Source organism: Nerophis ophidion, linkage group LG09 (genome assembly GCF_033978795.1).
Source record: "Nerophis ophidion isolate RoL-2023_Sa linkage group LG09, RoL_Noph_v1.0, whole genome shotgun sequence".
Classification (NCBI taxonomy): domain Eukaryota; kingdom Metazoa; phylum Chordata; class Actinopteri; order Syngnathiformes; family Syngnathidae; genus Nerophis; species Nerophis ophidion.
The window spans coordinates 37,731,976-37,756,839 of NC_084619.1; the positions used below are offsets into that span (position 1 = coordinate 37,731,976).

The 24,864-nt window shown below is 40.9% G+C and overlaps 1 protein-coding gene across 8 annotated transcripts in view; it reads right to left on the reverse strand.

Moving 5' to 3' along the window:
• The window catches only part of ttc7a (tetratricopeptide repeat domain 7A), a 143,438-nt gene extending 119,202 nt beyond the window's left edge, over positions 1-24,236 (reverse strand). For 4 of the 8 annotated variants that reach the window (XM_061910933.1, XM_061910935.1, XM_061910934.1 and 1 more), the window contains exons 1-3: positions 23,466-24,181; positions 16,106-16,269; positions 15,802-15,970 (exon numbers count right to left, since the gene is read on the reverse strand). In XM_061910933.1, coding sequence (XP_061766917.1) covers positions 15,802-15,970; positions 16,106-16,269; positions 23,466-23,730 — 598 coding nt within the window. In that variant the 5' untranslated portion in view covers positions 23,731-24,181. The other 4 variants (XM_061910936.1, XM_061910937.1, XM_061910938.1 and 1 more) reach the window with 4 other exon arrangements.
• Between the last annotated feature and the right edge of the window lie 628 nt (positions 24,237-24,864).

Genomic DNA, 24,864 nt, shown 5'->3' on the forward strand with positions numbered 1-24,864 from the left:
ACAGGGACATATATACTGTAGTTAAATAATGAGACAAAATATGAACTTCACCATACAAACATCTGCAGACATGGATTATACATGAGACTAATATTTGTAGCAGGAAATTAACTGCAAAAAATATATATATTTTTTTCTCACTAGCGTCACGATTACAGCAGCACGGCACTCTAATGTTAATTAAAATATGTTACCAACCGATGCAAGAATAAGTCTAAATTGTCCTTCACAGATTAATGCTTAATTTGTAGCCCCTTCTAGATGTAAAGACACGATGTGCCTCTAATCTTTTCTTCTTTAAATACAGATAGTGTCAAATAAAGTGAGGTTGTAGCGAGCAGTAACGTCTTGGTGATGACAAATGGTTTAAATTATTTTTAAAAGTTTTTTATTACGCGTGTATAAATCGACTCCATCCGATTTTAAATGTTTTTTCATGATCGCCTATATATTTGCCTCTAAACCTTTCAAAATATGCCAAAATATGGAGTATTTCAGGTAAATAAACTCTACACCAGGGGTGGCCAACTAGTCAGAGACTAAGTGCCACTTTCCTTTTTATTGTGTTACTGCAAGGAGCCACATCCTACACATGGGGACACATGAACATCACCCTATCCCTTCGTCACACACACACCTCTGCTCAGCCAGATTTATTGTAAATGTCACACACCAACATGACTCCTACAGTACTAAGACTACAGGCCAGTTATTTTCAACAGTTAACATAGTGTGAACTCTCACGCACACAAACTCTCAGTTCAACCAAGTCCACATACAAAAATATAATATGTTTTCTCTTACTATGAATGTTGCTTAGTGTGACTTCTGGCATTCTTTGTCGTTGACAATCCTCTTTCGTTGTTGCCACTCGAAGCAATTCTTTCACATGGTTATCAGTCAGAACAGATCGATGCTTTGATTTCACATGTTTCAGGGTACAAAACACAGACTCACAGATGTATGGGGACCCAAACATTGACAGTATCTTAAGCGCAGCCCGTGTGACATTGGAGTATTTTTCCATTGGTACAGTTTTCCAGAACTCAATGTTCCCTTCCCTTCAAGCAGCTTTCAGTTGGTCACAAAGATGGATCATCTCCAACTCAGCCACAGCCTCATCTGTGACCGGCGGGGCTTTCAAACAGTCTGTATCTGCATTAAATGGGTCGACAAGGAATGTAATCTGTGGCCTTTTCAGTTGGAGATCGTGGAACCGGGTCTCAAAGCTTTTGTGCAGGTTTTCAACCAGTGTCGCATATCTGTCTCTTTTCTTTTTCAGGACGGCGCTGGTGACTTGCCCGCTGGATTTTAGCAGAGTGGGAAAATGCGTTACATCTCCCATTTGAATATGTGCCTTGAACAGCTTCCGTTTGTTGATGAACGCAAACACATTTTGCACCTTTGCAGGGTCAGGCTCAGTCTGTTCAAGTGACACAGCATGTCAACCAAAAAGGCCAGATCCTTAATCCACTCGAGGTCCGAGAGCTCGGGATAGTCCTTGTTCTTCTCTTCCATGAACAGTTTCACAGCATCCAAAAGCCCAAAAAAGCGAGAGAGTACCTTACATTTTGACAGCCACCTCACAGTGCAGTTCAGCGGCAGGTCACCTCGAAGTCCTTGGTCCAGCTCAGCGATAAGATTCCTGAATTGCTTGTGGTTAGGTGCATGTGTGCGGATGTAGTTGACGATTTCCATCACGGGCTTTATGAAGGTGTCTAAATTCAATGATTTAGACACAAGTTGCTCCCTGTGGATAATGCAGATAAAATTCCAAAACTCGGGAAATGTTTTTGTCAGCTTTGCACAGCCTCACAAGCCCATTCTCAGATCCCCATCATGGCGGGTGCTCCATCTGTGGCTATTGCAATTAGTTTCTGTATGGACAGATTTGCTTTCGCAAATACAGCCATCATTGTTTCTTTCACATCTATGCCACAGGTTCTGTCTTTTAATGGCACAACATCAAGGAGTTCTTCTTTTATCACACAATCGTTTGACACAGACCGTGCAAATATTGCCAACTGAGGTTTGTCTTGTATATCACAACTCTTATCCAATGCGACACTAAAATACTCACATGCTTGAAGGTCAGAGTGCAACTGTGATTCAATATTCTGCGTTCAACAGTGTGTCGGGACAGTTGGACTTCTAATACCCTTGTTTTTAGTTTGTCGTCTTCCGGAGACAAGATTTCAACAGCGTCACTGAGGAATTTGTTAACGAAGTCCCCTTCATTGCATGTTTTTTTTTATCCTGTGCAAGGTTCCAAGCCAGTTGATATGATGCAAGCGCTACGATCTCTGAGTGATTCGTAAATTTTTGGAAAAACTGTTTCTGCCTGACTTTTCAAAGTGGCCAAATTGTGCTTGCGAAGTTCTGTCCCCTTTTGGAAATGTCTGGTCAATGTTAGCATGAAAAGAGCTAAAGTGACGCTGAAAATTTGAAGCTTTGAAATGTACCAATGATGCCTGACATATGAAGGCAGAATGGCTTGCCATTACGTTCAACAAAAAAAGATTAAATATCCCACACTGTTAAAATTTCCTGTGTTTTTCATATTTTATTTTTGCTGTGCTTTTTTTCCCTGCCATTTTGACAGCGAACTTGTCACAAATTGTTTACAACTGTGATCTCACGCACATGCACATCTGACGTCACTCAAACCCGCTTCGACTTCTTCTTCTTATGTACAACTCAAACCAGCTTAAGCCAGGCGAAAAAAGTAATAAGAGTATTGTAATCCAAGTATTTCTTTTTTTTTCGTGATGACCGTGATCATGGCCGATAGAAGAGGCCGCGTGTTGAACGCAACAATGTTTTACAAGCTAGATTTTTGAGAAAACGCCCTCTTTGTGCTTAGCGGAAGTCAATGAAGCTGTGTGTCTCAGTCGCGCTGCGTTTTGGGAAATGTAGTGTTTTTCGTCCCGGTGAACACCAGGGACAGTAGATATACTACAGTACAGTAACACGGCAACGTGGGCCTCCGACATCAAAGAGTTTGTCGCGTCTACACCTTGTGGGCACTAAAATCTTTTTTTTATTAATTTTTTTATTAGTATTATATTTTTTGCGTGGGTTTCCTCTGGGTACTCCGGCTTCCTCCCACTTCCAAAGACATGCACCTGGGGATAGGTTGATTGGCAACACTAAATTGGCCCTAGTGTGTGAATGTGAGTGTGAATGGTTTCTGTCTATCTGTGTTGGCCCTGTGATGAGGTGGCGACTTGTCCAGGGTGTACCCCGCCTTCAGCCCGATTGTAGCTGACAGGCACAAGCGTCCGCCGCGACACCAAATGGAATAAGCGGTAGAAAATGGATGGATGGATGGAGTTAAGAGCCGCATGAAACCAGCCAAATAGCCGCATGAGGCTTGGGAGCCGCGGGTTGGCTAGCCCTGTGTCTAGACCATCACCTGAAACCCAGAAGTATACTCTAGGTCACGTGACTCCAACCCACCTACAGTATATTCCTGTTTGGATGGAAAAAAGTCATAATCCTCGCAAAGAAAAGGGGGGTGGAATCAAGCGTCTTTTTAAGTCTTTTTTACCATTTCCGGGTCTAAATTAGCTGTCAGAGTGTACCAACATGTCGGATTACATCCTCGTCCTTCTGTTATCCAGGTGAGAGGCATGAATAATGGCCTACAATGAACTTTCATGAGCAAAGGAAGCGAGGAAGCAGCTTACCACGCGATGATGTAAACATAAGATCATACCGTAGTGATCACGGTGCCAGCCATAAATATCTGGTCTGCGTTTGTGCTTATGATAACAATATCACAAATTCTTGGTTAATATTTGAGTCATGAAATGTAAATAAAGTATTGTTGGCGCTTTTTGAATGTTTTTTTATTGGGTTTTATGAGCGGATTAGAAGACCTCCCTTTGGCTCGGCTATAAGCAGACTTTTATTTACGTTTAGTTAGAATGCCTTGGAAAAAAAATACATCCATGGTCATGTCTGTGAATGATAGGCAAAATTCCTCAAAAAAGTGCAGTTTAAGCGTGTTTGTTTCATTCCTGACAGCAGTGAATGCTTGTGCAAAAAACACACAAAGGTGATTATAAAACATTCATGTTTCCTGGAGTACATGTAATTGTGCGCTGACATTAAAGATAATGTACATGTTATTGAACGTCTTATATGTCACTATAACGATATGGGTTATATTGCGTGACAAATTCAGCTGTGGTTTGTGCATATGAGGTGCCTTCAAAAGCAGAGTTCTGATGCCATTTAGGAATAAATACTCAGGAAGCCTAATTATAATGTGATTGTGAGTTTATGTGAGCACAGCGAATGTAAAAAAGAAAAAAAAAACAGATTTCAAATCTTTCTGTGGCATTCCAAATCTAATTCTGGCGATATAAACGATTATCTGGAAACACTGGACATGTGTTGATAAAAAGAGACAATGTACCGTACGTTATAAAATTGATTGCGGGGTCTTCAGTGCAGCCCGCGAGACATCACACAAGAGGATTGGCATGTTTTGCCTAAATTTGGTCCCATGAAGTTTGAGGTGAGGGGATATTGCTGCCATTGTGAGGACCAAGACAGAAGCGATGGTCAATGACCAAAATTGTCATTTGAAAGCAAATTGAGCATATTATCAATTTATATGACCAAATCCAAACAAGTTTCCACACTCATGGTGTAAATTAACTATAACCAACAAATAAAGTCAACACACACTAGAAAAGAGAAGTGTAGGATACTTCTCTTCTTGTCTTATTTGTATTTGACTTTAGGTTTGGGGAAAATGTTATTAAACAAAACAGTTTTCTTTAAAGTAATATTGAAATGTATCACAGCTATTTATTTTATTGAGAAATGTAGTTACCGTATTTCCTTGAATTACCGCCAGGCATGTAATATGCGCCTGCCTTGAACTACTGCCGGGTCAAACTTGCTTCCCAAAATTATTAGCGCATGCTTACTATTACCGCTTGGTCAAATTCGTGATGTCACGAGTGACGCTTCTCCTGTCGTCGTTTTCAAAATGGCGGAGGCGGCAGGGTCGGCAACTTTTACCACTCAAAGAGCCATTTTGACCCATTTCACAATGACAACGGGAGCCGCGAAACTCTCTTGAAATGTATAATGAAATTACACAGCATAAAGAGTTTTTTTAGCTTGTACTATTGTGTAAACCAGAGCTCTTGTTCATCAGCCACACCGGTTACACTGAAGGTTGTGATATAAACAACTTTAACACTCTTAATAATATGTGCCACACTGTGAACCCACATCAAAGGTGTGGGTTTGGTGCTAGTGGGGTGTATAATATAAGCAGTAAGAGTCATGGATGCATTGCATTCTGGGTAATTGTTACGTTGCTTTTATAATGTGTTACAGAGCCGATGTTCTCCAGAAATTTGTTTGTCATTCTTGTTTGGTGTGAATTCACAGTGTGGCACATATTAGTAAGGGTGTTAAACTTGTTTATATAACAACCTTCAGTGTAACTTGTATAACCCAGTATGCCTTCCAATCTCGTCAGCGTGTCAATGGAAGCAGCGAAATGTATGCGTCAATTGAAGGTTATTCCAAGCCTTCAGTGCTGAAAATAATAACCATAATAACATTTATTTTTATTATATGTGCTTTTCGTGATGGCATCCTCACATCACACTCAATTTTTTACTGCATGCCATTGGTAAGCGCAGGGGTGAGAAGAAGTTTTAAAGTTATTAGCGCCTGCTTACTATTACCGCATGCCTTGAATAGGCGCAGGAGTGAGAAGAGGTTTTAAATTAATTAGCGCCCCGGCGGCTATTCAAGGAAATACGGTATTCATAAAACTGGCACCCAATGTTATTAAAAAGTATTGATTTTGAATTGAGAATCATTTTGACTCGAAAATCGATTCTGAATGGAATTGTTACCCCCAAGAATCAAATCAAATCGTGTGGTGACCAAATATTCACAGCCCTACTCTTAATACCCATTGTTTTATCGGTTATACTTCATATTGCGTTGTTGTCAGGGGTTCTTAAAGTTGAAGTAGTTGAAGTTATGTGTTGTTAAGTCTGTTACAGCTTGCTTTAATCAATGTGGTAAAGGAATGACTAAATCAGGCTAGAATTAATGTTTTAGAATGGCCTTCCAAAAGTCCTGACGTAAACGTGTGGACAATCCTGAAGAAACAAGTCCATGTCAGAAAACCAACAAATTTAGCTGATCTGCACCAATTTTGTCAAGAGGAGAGGTCAAAAATTCAACCAGAAGCTTGTGGATGACTACCAAATTGCAGTGAAACTTGCCAAAGGACATGTAACCAAATATTAACAAATGTGTTCCAGCAGATTTGGTCACATTTTCAGTAGACTCATAATAAATTCATAAAAGAACCAAACGTCATGAAAGTTTTTTGTGACCAACAGGTACCTTTCCAGCCGAAACAAAGACGAGGTTGGTCTGAAGTCTCTGGCCAAATGCCAGACCTAATCTAATAATCAGAATGCTGCAAATATACATAACCATCAAAATATTCCAAGCAATTCCTTATGCAACACATCTACTAAATAATTGTCAACTTTAAATTAATTAAGAAGGCGCCCTAAAAAAAGGCTGAAATTGAAATCAGACAGTGTTTGTTACATAATTATATCTTATCCAGCAGATAGTCACATCTGCTCATCAGGAAGCATTTGGTGAAATAAAAGATGATGATATTGCTGGTAACAAGATAAACCAAGGCTCAAAAAATGATGTTGTATTTTGTGAAAGGTATCCATGATGTCCTTAAAAAAAGTTGTTTGTATTAATTATAAGAATGTGTTTTGTAATCAAGCACTTTTATTTTTACTTACAAATTTGAGCTTGTTGAAAATGTAGCTAAATGTTGTTAGTGTACGCACTGCTGATTTGGCATGAAATAAAAGTAAATGAGGTGCAACAGATGGGGAACTGAAGCATCAAGGGATTCCTAAGCCACATTTGAACTCTGTTGTGTGGAAACACTGATGTTCTTAATTAGTTATTTCATTGCTTCCAGTGCACCTGCAGGTGCAAAGTTCTGAAAAATCATCACGTTTTAGCAGCCAAATTTTTTAGCATTAGTCCCAAACTCAAAATTTACAGGATCTGTCAAGATGTGCAGAGAAGTGTTATTCAGCCCAATATTATTAAATATGGTTGCAACAGTAGTTTGCAATCCTTCTTCTAAACACACTATATTTTTAATTAGTCAGTATAAATTTTTAACCAGTACACTTTTACCTTGAATATAATTACTGGTGCCCTGCGATGAGGTGGCGACTTGTCCAGGGTGTACACCGCCTTCCGCCCGATTGTAGCTGAGATAGGCACCAGCGCCCCCCGCGACCCCAAAGGGAATAAGCGGTAGAAAATGGATGGATGGATGGACAATTACTGGTACTATTACATATAGTTTAATATCATTTTTACTCTTTGGAGAAATGTCTGAATTTGCTCTTTAAAGGAAAAACTGCATCTTTTTGGGGATTTTTCCCATCATTCACAATCCTTATGAGAGACAATAATGCACATTTTGCCCTTTTCTGTACTTTCTAAGTAGTGAAAAACTTCCAGTACTGGGCAGCAAACAATTTAAATAAAGCGGAGTCATATTTTCTGCCTATAAAGTGCTCTGGAAACACATCCAAAAACTGCCAACGTTTCCTTTATATGTTGTTACCTGCATGTAAACCGAGCTTTAGCGAAATTGTTATCGTAACAGCTAACACAGAGGGACTACTTTTCTGGTGTAGTGACACATCGCTTTGCTCAAACTAGCGAGAGTTAATGCTAGCTACTTGAGCTTCTTCTGCTGCAGCTGTATTGTGTTTGAGTTTGAAAAAGTTAAAGGCCTACTGAAACCCACTACTACCGACCACGCAGTCTGATAGTTTATATGTCAATGATGAAATCTTAACATTGCAACACATGCCAATATGGCCGGTTTAGTTTAATAAATCACAATTTAAAATTTCCCGCGGAGTTTCCTGTTGAAAACGTTGTGGAATGATGAGGCGTATGATGACGCGTATGATGACGCGTGTTTGTGACGTTATTGGTTGGAGGGGACATATTAGCCCAGCACCACTTACGGCTAAAAGTCGTCTCTTTTCATCGCGCAATTACACAATATTTTGGACATCTGGGTTGCTGAATCTTTTGCAATTTGTTTAATTAATAATGGAGACTATAAAGATTACTGCTGTTGGTGGAAAGCGGTGGATTGCAGCTGCCTTTAGCACCCAAACACAGTCGGTGTTTCTTTGTTTGTTGTGAAGCTTTAACACAGAGCGGTCAAGCTAACATGTTTCTCTACGTCAACCAGAAAGTTTTTGAATGGGAAAATTGTGATATTAGGTCGGCTCTTACCGGAGACTTGAGTGGATTACGCGACCTCATCCTGCAGCTCAAAAAGGCAGCTGTGGTCTTGGCTCCTCGGCTTCTCTCAGAGACACTAGCGTTCACCGCAGCCATCCGACTTTCAGGTAATACTTTATAATCTCACTAAAATACTATTAACACAATAAGCAAATTAGGGATTTTCCAGAATTATTCTAGTACATGTGTCTAATTACATCTCAAACTCTCCCACTGCTGCCGCCTGGAGCAGTCGCCTTTTCTTTTTTTCTGCTTTTTTTTTCTTGCTTCACTCAAACTTTCCTCATCCACAAATCTTTCATCCTCGCTCAAATTAATGGGGAAATCCTCGCTTTCTCTGTACGAATTGCTCTTACTGCTGGTGGCTCACATTATAGACAATGTGAGGATGTGAGAAGCCCTCACACCGGTGACATCACACGCACATCGTCTGTTACTTCCGGTACAGGCAAGGCTTTTTTATTAGCGACCAAAAGTTGCGAACTTTATCGTCAATGTTCTCTACTAAATCCTCTCAGCAAATATATGGCAATATCGCGAAATTATTAAGTATGACACATAGAATGGACCTGCTATCCCCGTTTAAATAAGAAAATCTCTTTTCAGTAGGCCTTTAATGTGAGGTTATGTCTCATGCTTCTCACCTGTGTAATAGAAGTAGTGGATACTTGTTCTCAACTTCGCTTTCAACAAATGGAACGCAACATAAAACCCGACAACATCGTTAAGAAGACTCAGCAAAAGCGCATTCGCTTCAGGCATTTTTTACTGAGGAGTGAGGATTATTTTGATCTGACCAGCTAAATGAGAGCACAAGTCATGTGCTCAAAGATACAACCATCCCATCAGTCGGCATCCAAGTGTGAGCGGACATAATATGTCACCGTTTTGTTTTGTTTTTATTTTGTCCGTGAAACGTTTAGCAATAGTGCTACTACATGATAATGTTGCGAGGCTCTCACAAAGTCTGTCATGGTTACTGGTAGCAAACAAAGAACGTGCTCTCCCTGCTGTAGTTGACAGAAGTAGTTGGTGTGCACTGTGTGAAATCAATGTGCCCAGGAAATAAATTATGTCATGCTTATAAATACTGTAAATATTACATTATTAAAGTGCAAGTTTTTTCAATATTTAGAACACATAAGAAAAAGAAACACCTCAAAGACCTCTATGAATAACACAAATAAAGGACTCAGATTTCCCTTGCCCGGACGCGGGTCACCGGGGCCCCCCTCCGAAGCCAGGCCCAATGGTGGGGCACGATGGCGAGCGCCTGGTGGCTTGGCCTGTCCCCATGGGGTCCAGCTGGGATCAGCCCGAAGAGGCAACATGGGTCCCCCCTCCAATGGGCTCACCACCCATAGCAGGGGCCATAGAGGTTGGGTGCAGTGTGAGCTGGGCGGCAGCCAAAGGCGAGGCACTTGGGGGTCTGATCCTCGGCTACATAAGCTAGCTCTTGGTACGTGGAACGTCACCTCACTGGAGGGGAAAGGAGCCTGAGCTAGTGCGCGAGGTAGAGAAGTTCTGGCTGGATATAGTCGGACTCACCTCGACGCACAATAAGGGCTCTGGAACCACTTCTCTTGAGAGGGACTGGTCTCTCTTCCACTCTGGTGTTGCCGGCAGTGAGAGGCGACGGGCTGGGGTAGCAATTCTTGTTGCCCCCCGGCTCAAAGCCTGTACGTTGGAGTTCAACCCAGTGGACAAGAGGGTAGCCTCCCTCCGCCTTCGGGTGGGGGAACGGGTCCTGACTGTTGTTTGCGCTTACCCACCAAACAGCAGCTCAGAGTACCCACCCTTTTTGGATTCACTTGAGGGAGTACTCGAGAGTGCTCCCCCGGGTGTTTCCCATGTCCTACTGGGGGACTTCAACGCTCATGTTGGCAACGACAGTGAAACCTGGAGAGGCGTGACTGGGAAGAATTGCTGCCCGGATCAGAACCCGAGTGGTGTTTTGTTATTGGACTCTTGTGCTCATCACATTACAAACATAAGGGTGTCCATATGTGCACTTGGCACCAGGACACCCTAGGCCGCAGTTCCATGAAGAGAGGGGCGGAGCTTTCAACGGATCACCACCTGGTGGTAAGTTGGCTGCGATGGTGGGGGATGATGTAGGACAGACCTGGCTGGCCCAAACGCATTGTGAGGGTTTTCTGGGAACGTCTGGCAGAGTCTCCTGTCAGAGAGAGTTTCAATTCCCACCTCCGGAAAAACTTTATACATGTCACGAGGGAGGTGCTGGTCACTGACTCCGAGTGGACCATGTTCCACACCTCTATTGTCGAGACGGCTGACTGGAGCTGTGGTCGCAAGGTAGTTGGTGCCTGTCGTGGCGGTAATCCTCGAACCCGTTGGTGGACACCGGCGGTGAGGGGTGTCGTCAAGCTGAAGAAGGAGTCCTATCGGGTTTTTTTGGCTCATAGGACTCCGGAGGCAGTGGACAGGTACGGACAGGCCAAGTGCAAGATCAGCTTCAGCGGTCGCGGAGGCAAAAACTCAGACATAGGAGGAGTTCGGATTAGCCATGGAAAACGACTTCCGGACGGCTTCGAAGCGATTCTGGACCACCCTCCCCTGCCTGAGAAAGGGTAAGCAGTGCACTGTCAACACCGTGTATGGTGCGGATGGTGTTCTGCTGACTTCGACTGTGGATGTTGTGGAAGGAATACTTCGAAGACCTCCTCAATCCTACCAACACATATTCCTATGAGGAAGCAGTGCCTGGGGAATCTGTGGTGGGCTCTCCTATTTCTGGGGATGAGGTTGCTGAGGTAGTTAAAAAACTCCTCGGTGGCAAGGCCCCGGAGGTGGATGAGATCTGCCCGGAGTTCCTTAAGGCTCTGGATGCTGTGGGGCTGTCTTGGTTGACAAGACTTTGTAGCATCGCGTGGACATCAGGGGCGGTACCTCTGGATTGGCAGACCGGGGTGGTGGTCCCTCTCGCTAAAGGGGAACATTATCACAATTTCAGAAGGGTATAAACCAATAAAAATACGTTCCCAGTGGCTTATTTTATTTTTTGAAGTTTTTTTCAATATTTTACCCGTCCCGGAATATCCCTGAAAATAGCTTTAAAGTGCCTAATGTTCGCTATCTGCGAAGCCGCTGTCCATTTCCCTGTGACGTCACATAGCGATGCCAATACAAACAAATGGTGGATAGCACAGCAAGATATAGCGACAATAGCTCGGATTCAGACTCGGATTTCAACGGCTTAAGCGATTCAACAGATTACGCATGTATTGAAAAGGATGGTTGGAGTATGGAGGCAGATAGCGAAAACGAAATTGAAGAAGAAACTGAAGCTATTGAGCGAATAGCTATTGACGCTATTCGGCCATGTTTGCCTTAGCATCGCCGGTAAAATGTGCAGACCAACGATCGGAAGTTTCGCATCTTGTGACACTGGATCAACTTAGATCCGTCGATTGGTAAATGTTTGTTTGGCATTAAATTTGGGTGGAAGGAAACGCTGGATGCAAATACAGCTACAAATGTACATACAGCTAGCCTAAATAGCATGTAAGCATCGATTAGCTGGCAGTCATGCTGCGACCAAATATGTCTGATTAGCACATAAGTTAATAACATCAACAAAACTCACCTTTGTGATTTCGTTGACTTTATCGTTGGGAATGCATCTGCTTTGAGTGTCGCAGGATATCCAGACATTCTTGCCATCTCTGTGCTATCTCTGTTGTAGCATCGCCGGTACAAAACCAAACGAGGGACTTTCGCATCTCTTGACACTGGAGCAACTCAAATCCGTTGATTGGTCTTGTTTGTTTGGCATTAAATGTGGATGGAGGGAGAGGCTGGATGCAAATATAGCTACAGTACAAATGAGGCATAACGATGCAATATGTATATACAGCTAGTCTAAATAGCATGTTAGATCGTGGGTTGTTACACCCTCCGACAACACACCGACGAGGCATGATGTCTCCAAGGTACCGGAAAACAGTCGAAAAAACGGAAAATAACAGAGCTGATTTGACTTGCTGCGTGTAATGTGGTGAAGAAAATGGCGTTGACTACCTATGTGACGTCATCGCTCCGAGAGCGATAAATAGAAAGGCGTTTAATTCGCCAAAATTCACCCATTTAGAGTTCGGAAATAGGTTAAAAAAAATATACGTTTTTTTTTTCTACAACATCAATGTATATATTGACGCTTACATAGGTCTGGTGATAATGTTCCCCTTTAAGAAGGGGGACCGGAGGATGTGTTCCAACTATCGTGGGATCGCACTCCTCAGCCTTCCCGGTAAGGTCTATTCAGGTGTACTGGAGAGGAGGCTACACCGGATAGTCGAACCTCGGATTCAGGAGGAACAGCGTGGTTTTCGTTCTGGTCGTGGAACCGTGGACCAGCTTTATACTCTCGGCAGGGTTCTTGAGGGTGCATGGGAGTTTGCCTAACCAGTCTACATGTGTTTTGTGGACTTGGAGAAGGCATTCGACCGTGTCCCCCGGGAAGTCCTGTGGGGAGTGATCAGAGGATATGGCGTATCGGACTGTCTGATTGTGGCGGTTCGTTCCCTGTACGATCAGTGTCAAAGTTTGGTCCGCATTGCCGGCAGTAAGTCGGACACGTTTCCAGTGAGGATTGGACTCCGCCAAGGCTGCCCTTTGTCACCGATTCTGTTTTATAACTTTTATGGACAGAATTTCTAGGCGCAGTCAAAGCGTTGAAGGGTTCCGGTTCAGTGGCCGCCGGATTAGGTCTCTGCTTTTTGCAGATGATGTGGTCCTGATGGCTTCATCTGGCCGGAATCTTCAGCTCTCGCTGGATCGGTTCGCAGCCAACGGTGAAGCGACCGGAATGAGAATCAGCACCTCCAAGTCCAAGTCGGAGTGCCATCTCCGGGTTGGGGAGGAGACCCTGCCCCAAGTGGAGGAGTTTAAGTACCTTGGAGTCTTGTTCACGAGTGAGGGAAGAGTGGATCGTGAGATCGACAGGCGGATCGGTGCAGCGTCTTCAGTAATGCGGACGTTGTATCGATCCGTTGTGGTGAAGAAGGAGCTGAGCCGGAAGGCAAAGCTCTCAATTTACCCGTCGATCTACGTTCCCATCCTCACCTATGGTCATGAGCTTTGGGTCATGACCGAAAGGACAAGATCACGGGTACAAGCGGCCGAAATGAGTTTCCTCCGCCGGGTTGCGGGGCTCTCCCTTAGAGATAGGGTGAGAAGCTCTGCCATCCGGGAGGAGCTCAAAGTAAAGCCGCTGCTCCTCCACATCGAGAGGAGCCAGATGAGGTGGTTCAGGCATCTGGTCAGGATGTCACCCAAACGCCTCCCTAGGGAGGGGTTTAGGGCACGTCCAACCGGTAGGAGGCCACTGGGAAGACCAAGGACAAGTTGGGAAGACTATGTCTCCCGGCTGGCCTGGGAACACCTCGGGATGTCCCGGGAGAAGCTAGACGAAGTGGCTGGGGAGAGGAAAGTCTGGGCTTCCCTGCTTAGGCTGCTGCCCCCGCGACCCGACCTCGGATAAGCGGAAGAAGATGGATGGATGCAAGAAAAAGAAATCCATATGTTGCAAAATTCCCAAAAAGTTTTGTTCTCCTTTAATAAACTAGAATATATCTGCCTTTTATCATTGTACTTGTTTATATCACCAATGAATATATACAAAATGGGAATCTTCACTCTTACTTTTTCAGTATGCAGTGATTCTCTCAATTCATAGTGCTTAAATCCATCTAGATGAGACAAATATTGAGTCCATAAAGATAGAAAAAAATATGTATTCATCAGTGCAAATATTAATACTAGTAGCATTTTTATTTTTGTACTCTTTAGGAAGCGCCGCTGATTCCAGAGGAGCTATAGTTACCTCTGCCAGGCGGTAATGTAATTATTGTTGTTGGTTTGTTTGTCTATTAATAGTAAAATAACTTTAAAAGTTATGGACGGATTTTCATGAAAAATCTGGGAAACGTTTGAAATGGGATAAGAAAACACTGACAAGATTTTGGGTCTTATGTGGATCATTTCGCCGACATCAACGTATGTCTCTATGCGACTTTGCAGAAACAAAGAGAGTGGATGACTAATGAGAAGGTTCATTATATTTCTTTCATTCAACTATAGATAGCTCAAAAAGTTATGGGCAGATTTTTATCAAACATTTTAAGAAATGCCGGAAATGAGATAATGACCAAGTCATTACATTTGGGAGCTGATCAGCAACATGTAGTTGTGGTTTGTGCAGCCCTTCGAGACATCTGTGGTTAAGAGCTATATAAGTAAACTCTGATTGATTGATTGATTGATTGATTGATTGATTGATTGATTGATCACCGTCTGGATTCAGGACTTTTTATTTGGAAGCTTGGCCTGGCGGTGGTCTGCACTCTCTGAGTGCTTTTCCAGTTACTTTTAGTAACAGTGCAATGGTACATTGGTTTTTGTTAGTATTACGTTTGAAAAGGTCTGACAAAGACCAAATGATACAAAAACCGAAGCAATTACTCCCATTAAAATGCATGTAAATCTATTTCATCCAGATACCCAAAAATATTAATAAAAGGAGAGAATGGTTATAGTTTTTCCATGCAGAAAACTAAGTAAAGTACATATACAAACTGAATGAAATAGATAAATGAATATTTGAAACCACTTTTTCTACTAAAGACTCTTGTTGGCAAAGATGGCGATGAGCAGAGAAGGGAGGGTAAGGAAACGTGGATGCCACCTTCATACATAGCTACAGCTTCTCTCTTGAATGAATTTTTTTTTTACCTTTTTTTAATCTTTTATGTATTGTTGTTATGAATATAGTTTAAGTGCTGGCACACGCAACTTTATTTGACTCAATGGTGGAAAACACAGTGACCAATTTGATTTTGCACAACAATACGTGAGCAATCAGATTATTTTGTAACGCACAATGTTTGGCCATACGACAACAGAGACAGTCCACGCAAACCGGGGCAACATATTGCCGCATATTTACATCAAATACCAAATTATACAAAAAATGTGGCAGATGAAAACCAATGTAGATCTGTACAACCATAAAGACTTCCATCATTTTGCTTGTCACTACAGTATTGTGTTTTTTTCAGAGTTTGTCAGACTCCATTCAAAACCAACTACCTCTTGGTTCTGTTCAAATTGTTTTGCTGAGAAGGTTTTTTCCTACCCTCCAACATCTTGATCATGGGGGTTCAATAGGTAATAGAACTACTCCACATGCTAAGTGCCTTGAGATAAATGTATTACTCTGTTCCGGCGAGAATTAGTTCCTCTTGACAAGTGCTCCAAGGAACACGACCAATTGTTAATATTCTAAGAATCTTGTACCTTAATGCTCTCTACTTTGTTGTTTCTAGGATGACACCTCAACAATGAACTTATTGATCATAAAAATAATCAGAATTTTGATGTATAGGTTTGTGAAATGTGTTGGTAGGCATATAGTACCTTTAATGATGAAGGCCTCAGCCAGCAGGCGCAGGTGGTAGGTGGGCTGTTCGTCACGTGTAAGCTCCTCCAATCCCACCCTTGCACACATTCCCTGAGCATCGCGGTGGCGACCCTGCACATAGTGCACTTTGGCCATCAGCAGCAGAGCTTCATTCAAGTACTTGGGCTGGGGAATAAGAGGCAATCAATAAAGACAAATACAAATAAAGAGGTGTATCCAGTGATTCTTTTTATGGGATTAAAAAATGTTAAAAAACGAAAAAGGTGTTGAAAAGTACCCAAGCATCTCAATTTGACTGACCGTGAGACGGCCTCGGCTTAGAATGGTGTTGAGGTAGCTTTTGGCACGGCAGATTTTGGGTTGCGACTTGTCCATTAAAGGTTTGGATCGGCGTAATAGGTCCATATTTTCTTGCAGGCACTCTTCTAGAAAAACCTCGGCCAACAGCAGTGCCCCATAATCATCTGGGGGCAAAATGTGAATTAAATAAAGTTCAAAGAAAATCATTTTACACACAGTCCATTGAAATGTATTAAGGCTCAGGAGTACTTCCCATATACAGGGACGAAATTTGGATTTTTTAAGTGTGTGTGTGTGTGTGTGTCTGTCTGTCTGTCTGTCTGTCTGTCTGTCTGTCTGTCTGTGTGTGTGTGTGTGTGTGTGTGTGTGTGTGTGTGTGTGTGTGTGTGTGTGTGTGTGTGTGTGTGTATGTGTGTATGTGTGTGTGTGGGCGCGATTCACTATCCTCATGTGAGACAAGCACGCAGTTTTTTTTTTTAATGCATTAACTCTAGCAAATGTCAGCTAATATTGAAGGTAATGAAATTTGCTCTATTCCGCCTATAATGCCAACAAACCTCCATCAAGATTGGATATTCATGCTGTTGGCATATACGTAAATTAGTAACTGGCAAATGAATAACAACATGTATTATCTACATGTTTTGGTCATATTGAGCGTACGGTGGAATATTAATATCACAGACGCATCACGACGTTCGCCATTTCCTTCAACAACAACAACTACCACTAACCATTGCAGACTTCATGAAAGCTAACAAAGACTACTTTGGGAAAGTGATGACCCAAAAACTTGTATTTTTGAGCCTGAACGTAAGGAGGATGAGCTACAAGTTTTAGAAGCTGAGTGATAAGCAGATCCAGAAAATAGCAGTACATCTAAGTACTTAACTAGAAATACAAACGACAAATATAATAAAACAATTACTTAATGTACAATGTCTGCATTTACTGTGATGCACACTGGTGGGATGTTTACATCTTCCCATGTAGATGAAGAATTGATCATAATCCTAACGCAGGTTAAAAACAAAAAGAAAGTTATGCAAACGAGCGTCTTTTCGTGTCTTTCTCTTCCTAGCCATAGCCTTCTACAATGCAAATGAGATGATGCATGATTTACAAACCCTAAAAAAAAGGTGAATTTGGCACCTTGTGTAAATCGTAAATAAAAACGGAATACAATGATTTGCAAATCCTTTTCAACCTATTGAATAGACTGCAAAGACAAGATACTTAACGTTCGAACAATAAAACTTTGTTATTTTTTGCAAATATTAGCTCATTTGGAATTTGATGCCTGCAACATATTTCAAAAAAGCTGGCACAAGTGGCAAAAAAAACTGAGAAAGTTGAGGTATGCTCATTAAACACTTATTTGGAACATCCAAAAGGTAAACGGGCTAATTAAGAACAGGTGGGTCCCATGATAAGGAACAAAAACAGCTTCCATTAAATGCTAAGTCATGTGGAAAAGTGTTCTGTGGTCTGACGAGTCCACATTTCATTTTGTTTTTGGACACTGTGAGGTTGTGTCCTCCGGAACAAAGAAGAAAAGAACCATCCAGATTGTTCAAAGCTCAAAGTTCAAAAGCCAGCATATGCGATGGTATGGGGGTGCATTAGTGCCCAAGGCATGGGTAACTTACACATCTGTGAAGGCATCATTAATGCTGAAAGGTACATACATGTTTTGGAACAACATATGTTGCCATCCAAGCATTGTTATCATGGCCCCTGCTTATTTCAGCAAGACAATGCCAAGCCACGTGTTACAACAGCGTGGCTTCATACTACAAACCCCATTTCCATGTGAGTTGGGAAACTGTGTTAGGTGTAAATATAAACGGAATACAATGATTTGCAAATCATTTTTTAACCCACATTCAGTTGAATATGCTACAAAGACAACATATTTGATGTTCAAACTGATAAACTTTTTTTTTTTTGCAAATAATCATTAACTTTTGCATTTGATGCCAGCAACACATGACAAAGAAGTTGGGAAAGGTGGCAATAAATACTGATAATGTTGAGGAATGCTCATCAAACACTTATTTGGAACATCCCACAGGTGTGCAGGCTAATTGGGAACAGGTGGGTGCCATGATTGGGTATAAAAACAGCTTCCGAAAAATGCTCAGTCTTTCACAAGAAGGAATGGGGCGAGGTACACCCCTTTGTCCACATCTGCGTGAGCAAATAGTCAAACAGTTTAAGAACAACGTTTCGCAAAGTGCAATTGCAAGAAATTTAGGGATTTCAACATCAACGGTCCATAATATCATCAAAAGGTTCAGAGAATCTGGAGAAATCCCTCCACGTAAGCGGCATGGCCGGAAACCAACATTGAATGACCGTGACCTACGATCCCTCAGAGGGCACTGTATCAAAAACCGACATCAATCTCTAAAGGATATCACCACATGGGCTCAGGAACACTTCAGAAAACCACTGTCACTAAATACAGTTTGTCGCTACATCTGTAAGTGCAAGATAAAGCTCTACTATGCAAAGCGAAAGCCATTTATCGACAACATCCAGAAATGCTGCCGGCTTCTCTGGGCCCGAGATCATCTAAGATGGAGTGATGCAAAGTGGAAAAGTTTTCTGTGGTCTGACGAGTCCACATTTCAAATTGTTTTTGGAAATATTCGACATCGTATCATCCGGACCAAAGTGGAAGCGAACCATCCAGACTGTTATCGACGCAAAGTTCAAAGGCCAGCATCTGTGATGGTATGGGGGTGCATTAGTGCCCAAGGCATGGGTAACTTACACATCTGTGAAGGCACCATTAATGCTGAAAGGTACATACAGGTTTTGGAACACAATATGCTGCCATGTTTTTCATGGACTGCCCAGTTTATTTCAGCAAGACAATGCCAAGCTACATTCAGCACGTTTTACAACAGCGTGGCTTCGTAAAAAAAGAGTGCGGGTACTTTCCTGGCCCGCCTGCAGTCCAGACCTGTCTCCCATCGAAAATGTGTGGCGCATTATGAAGCAAAAAATACGACAGCGTAGACTGTTGAACAACTGATGCTCTACATAAAACAAGAATGGGAAAAAATTCACTTTCAAAGCTTCAAAAATTCGTTTTCTCAGTTCTCAAAAGTTTATTGAGTGTTGTTTAAAGAAAAGGTGATGTAACACAGTAGTGAACATGCCCTTTCCCAACTACTTTGGCACATGTTGCAGCCATGAAATTCTAAGTTAATTATTATTTGCAAAAAGAAAAATAAAGTTTATGAGTTTGAACATCAAACATATTGTCTTTGTAGTGCATTCAATCGAATATGGGTTGAACAAGATTTTCTAATCATTGTATTCTGTTTTTATTTACAAAGTACACAAGGTGCCAACTTCACTGGTTTTGGGTTTTGTATTATCTAGAATTAACATTTACCAAACTCAGAGGCGAAGCAGCAGCTTACTAGCTTAGTATGCCAATACCTGCATAAGCCAGCTGCATAAGCTTATACTAACAATAGCCCTACTACTTGGTTAATATTCAGGTTAAGAGGTGTAAATAGAGTATTGCTAGCAGTTTTTGGATGTTTTCAATAGAAGGCTTTATGGGCGGTATAGATGACTCCCGTTAGCTGCATTATTAGCTACCTCGTACTTGCCGTATATTACGAATTAGAATGCATTAAACAAATAAAAACATATGAGTTCTTCTCTAACAAAGGTAATGTGAATGATAGCCAAAATTGACATATTCCCGTTTAGATGCACCAAGGAGTGGGTGGAAAACAGTGCCTTTTGTGTGTCTGGGTCTAAATCGACTGTCAAAGTTGACCATCTTCTCAGTTTATCTATCATTTCACTATCGATGTGAGAGGCATGATTTATAAAATAGACTAAACTTTCACAAGTTCAAAGGCGAATAAGCAGCTCACCAGCTACTGTCAATAAAGCAGCATAAGGAAGTTGCCACGCTCGGCTCAATACGCCGCTAAATGTAGGTCCTCAACGTTAGTGCTTAACAAAAATGCTAACTATTGGTTAATATTCAGGTTACATGTAAATGGAGTATTGTTGGTGCTTTTTGAATGGTTGTTTATTGCAGTGGTTCTAAACCTTTTTTCAGTGATGTACCCCCTGTGAACATTTTTTTTAATTCAAGTACCCCCTAATCAGAGCAAAGCATTTTTGGTTGAAAAAAAGAGATAAAGAAGTAAAATACAGCACTGTGTCATCAGTTTCTAATTTATTAATTTGTATAACAGTACAAAATATTGCTCATTCATAATGGTCTTTCTTGAACTATTTGGGAAAAAAAGATATGAAAATAACTAAAAACTTGTTGAAAAATAAACAAGTGATTCAATTATAAATAAAGATTTCTACACATAGTAGTAATCATCAACTCAAAGTGCCCTCTTTGGGGATTGAAATAGAGATCCATCTGGATTCATCAACTTCATTCTAAACATTTCTTTACAAAAAAAGAAATGTTTAACATCAATATTTATGGAAAATATCCACAAAAAAATATACTGTAGCTGTCAACACTGGATATTGCATTTTTGCATTTCTTTTCACAGTTTATGAACTTACATTCATATTTTGTTGAAGTATTATTCAATAAATACATTTATAAAGGATTTTTGAATTGTTACTATTTTTAGAAGATTTTTTAAAAATCTCACGTACCCCTTGGCATACCCATTTGAGAACCACTGGTTTATTGGGTTTTATGTTTGGAATAAACACAATAGAAGAAATTACGTCATGGCTCCCATTGGCTCCATTATAAATAGACGTTTATGTACATTTATTTACGAGTTGGAATACTTTAAAAAAAAAAAAGATGTGTTCTTGTCGCTCATAGATATTGTGATTTATGGGCAGAATTCCCCCCAAATAGTGCAGTTCCCCTTGAAAGGGAGAATATTCAAGTGTTCAACCATTTCCAACCTGGTGCTCGTGTTTGACTTGCCTCCATTAAATAGCATAACATTATTTTGGGTAGTTACAAAGTGCAGCGGACAAAAACGGCTTTTTGAAAATGTGCAGGGGACATATCCCCAGTGCACACCCCTCCAATTACGTCCACGCCGATATATCACAGTACTGAAGACTGTTTAAAAACGACCGTCCGATAGTGTACACAGTTTACACAAACAGTAGATAGGGCTCATATTTTCCAAAACACACACTCAGCTTGTTTAGCTACCAGCTCTATGTTAGATAAATGCATTTGTTTCATTTCAATTGAAGATATATTTATTCAGGAAATAGAATAATGTGAATTCATTTGTTCCTTTCATCATAACTTATTTAAGTGGGCCAACCAGCCTGTTAGCCAAAAGTACAAAGTTCAACTGCTAGTTGCACAAATATTTCTAGCTTTAGGTTGGACAATGTCAAAAAGTAGCAAATAGACAGATGACTTTTAACCGTATTTTCAGACTTTTGACTTATTTTTTGCCTAAATCTGTTCTTGTTTCTCATTCACGTTTTCAAATTGATATCATATTGATTATGTATGTACTTTGTCATATTTTATTAAATACGGTACTTTTAGGTCACGTGGAATAGAGTTGGTCTTCGGTACTTTAATGGGTACATTGTAGGCCTTTGGTTCTTTGTCTTATCTATATTTTGATATTGCTCTTTTTTATTATTGGTATGAACATTATTATGTAAACTTCAAGTTATTGTTTTTCGGTTTTATATTGTTAGTGTAACATTTTATTATTGATCATGTTGTACTGCATTGTAATATTTTGAGATGATGTGATGGTTTTTTTTTGCCCTTACCACAGGTTCTTAACCTGGGTTCGATCGAACCCCAGGGGTTCGTGAGTCGGCCTCAGGGGTTCGACGGAGCCTCCGCCGCGGATGTCAAGACATACCCGACTCATCGTGTAAATCGGGGATCGGCAACCCGGTGCTCTGGAGCCGCATGCGGCTCTTTAGCGCCGCTCTAGTGGCTCTCTGGAGCTTTTTCAAAAATATATGAAAAATGGAAATGAGGGGGGAAAAAAACACATTTTTTGTTTTAATTTGGTTTCTGTAGGAGGAAAAACATGACATAAACCTCCCTAATTGCTATAAAGCACACTGTTTGTATTAAACATGCTTCACTGATTCGAGTATTTGGCGAGCAACGTTTTGTCCTACTCATTATGGCTGTCCTTGAACTCACCCTAGTTTGTTCACATGCATAACTTTCTCCGACTTTCTAAGACGTGTTTTATGCCACTTCTTTTTCTGTCTCATTTTGTCCACCAAACTTATAACGTTGCGCATGAATGCACAAAGGTGAGTTTTGTTGATGTTATTGACTTGTGTGGAGTCTGCTAATCAGACATATTTGGTCACTGCATGACTGTAAGGTAATCGCTGCTAACAACTGCATGACTGTAAGGTAATCGCTGCTAACATGCTATTTAGGCTAGCTATATGTACATATTGCATTAAGATGCCTCATTTGTAGCTATATTTGAGCTCATTCAGTTTTCTTTAAGTCCTCTCAATTGAATGTATATCTCATGACACACTATCTGTATGTAATATGGCTTTTATTTTTTTGCGGTTCCAGACAGATTTGTTTTTGTATTTTTGGTCCAATATGGCTCTCTCAACATTTTGGGTTGCCGACCCCTGGTGTAAATAAAAACTTCTCTCTATCGGCGTATTATGAATACCCCCAAAAAATGTTCCCTGTAATTTTCTAATTTTCAAAAACTCCTTGAGCATTCACTGGATCACATGTGAGCGACGTCAGACATGCACATGCACTGTGGCCACACCAGCAGCACACTAGTCCCAAACCTGACTAAATAACAAGTAAAATGTATTATTATTATAATCAAATGACAGCAGTCATTTCCATGATATTATTTTCTAAAATGAGTGTTTTGGCCCAATTACAATGATAATAACAAAAAATATTGTTTTTCATGAGTTGTGTACTAGGTGGGGGGTCCTGCTTTGGAAATAATTTGTACCCTTTTCAGTTATTGCATTTAGGTACTACTAAATCATTCACATGTTGCACAATAAGATGTAAACATGGGATCATGTGTACATTCCTGTAACTTTTTGTTTGTAAATTTTATCTTTATTAGGATTTATTTACCATAATAACATCATTTCATGATTAATATTTACAAATTAAGATTAAATTAAGAAAATACATTTTGTTTTTCTCTAAAGAAGGGTTCAGTGAATGCGCATAACTGGTGGGGTTCTGTACCTCTGACAAGGTTAAGAACCACTGGCCTGGACCCTAGGAAGAATAGGGATCCACTGCGGTGTAGACTAATGGGGATCACTGATAAACTAAACTACTGTGTATAAAAACATGATAGGGAAAGTAAAAGTTGAGGTGAAGTGTACTCACCATCTTCGTGCATATGTGCAGCCTGCATTTGTTCGATGACAGGTGGGATTCTGTCCCACAGGCATTCGGCCCGGTACCGATCCAGCTCCGCTTCGAACCGCAGCTGGGTGAACGACACTCGGGATACCATGGCCGCTCTGTCTCGGTGCTGATTGTTCTCTCCGGACACGAAAGGAGTGACTGCAGACTTCCAGGAGAAATAAATATGTAACCTTTGCAGCGTGTGTGCGTGTGTGTCTGTGGTGGATTTACTATCTTCGATCATCTGTGGAACAATTTGTTATTTTAAGCACTAAGTCAGGACATTTGGAAGAGGGAGTAAAGGAGTGGAACTAACTGCAGCTAATCTTTTCAGTCAGCGCATTAAAGGATCAGGTAAAGCTGAAGAAACAAAAACACCTTATGTGTCTTTAGACGCGTTTACGACCATTTCGTGTTGAAATACGAACACAATTACATAAACTGCTGATTTATCAGCTCCCACTTAAGGTCAAAGTACCAAATGACACAGCTGAGTAGAAGTGCTGAAGTGCACACATTCAACTATAACTTGGTCCTAATTCACAGCACTGGGTTGGGACAGACGCGGACTACTTGAACAGTCAGCTACTGTATGATAGAAAATAAAACCTCAAGTCTTCTGAAGAGAGATTTATCAGCATCATTTTCCCTCTGCAAATTGGACTTTTTTTTTTTTTGCTTCACTTGAAATGAGCTCTTCTTCTGAAAGAAGATACGCACCTCAGCGGAGGTTCCTTTGCGCCCCCTGTTGGCGACCTGCAGTTTGCACAAAGGTGCGCGTAATTCACCTTGCCCAAGCTGCTGTACGGCAACTCCACTTGGACAAACTATGTCGTCTTTGCACCGTGTCCAGCCATCCAATACCTGACTTCCTCAATGTCCCAATTATTGAGGACTATTTTAGTTAAGTGTTATCGCAGCCTAACATTCAAAAAGTAAAATTGGTTAAATACTCTTTATTATGCATACAAATTAAAGAGTATGTTTATGTTTTATTCATGACATTTTTAAATCTCAAACGAATTAATATGGATTTTCTGATATATCTAGCTCAGTGGTTCTTAACCTTGTTGGAGGTACCGAACCCCACCAGTTTCATAAGCAAATTCACCGAACCATTCTTTAGTGACAAATAAAAACATTTTTTCTTTCAAATTCAAATTCAAGACAAAGTTATATGTTTTCGGTAACACTATATTATGGGAAACACATTCTAACTATCAAAGACTTAATTTAAAAGGGTTTCGGTTAGTGCCAGGGTTAGAGGGTTAGGGTTATAATAAGGCCATGCCGAATAAGGCATTAATAAGTACTTAATAATGACTAGTTAAGAGCCAATATGTTACTAATTTGCATGTTAATAAGCAACTAATTAATG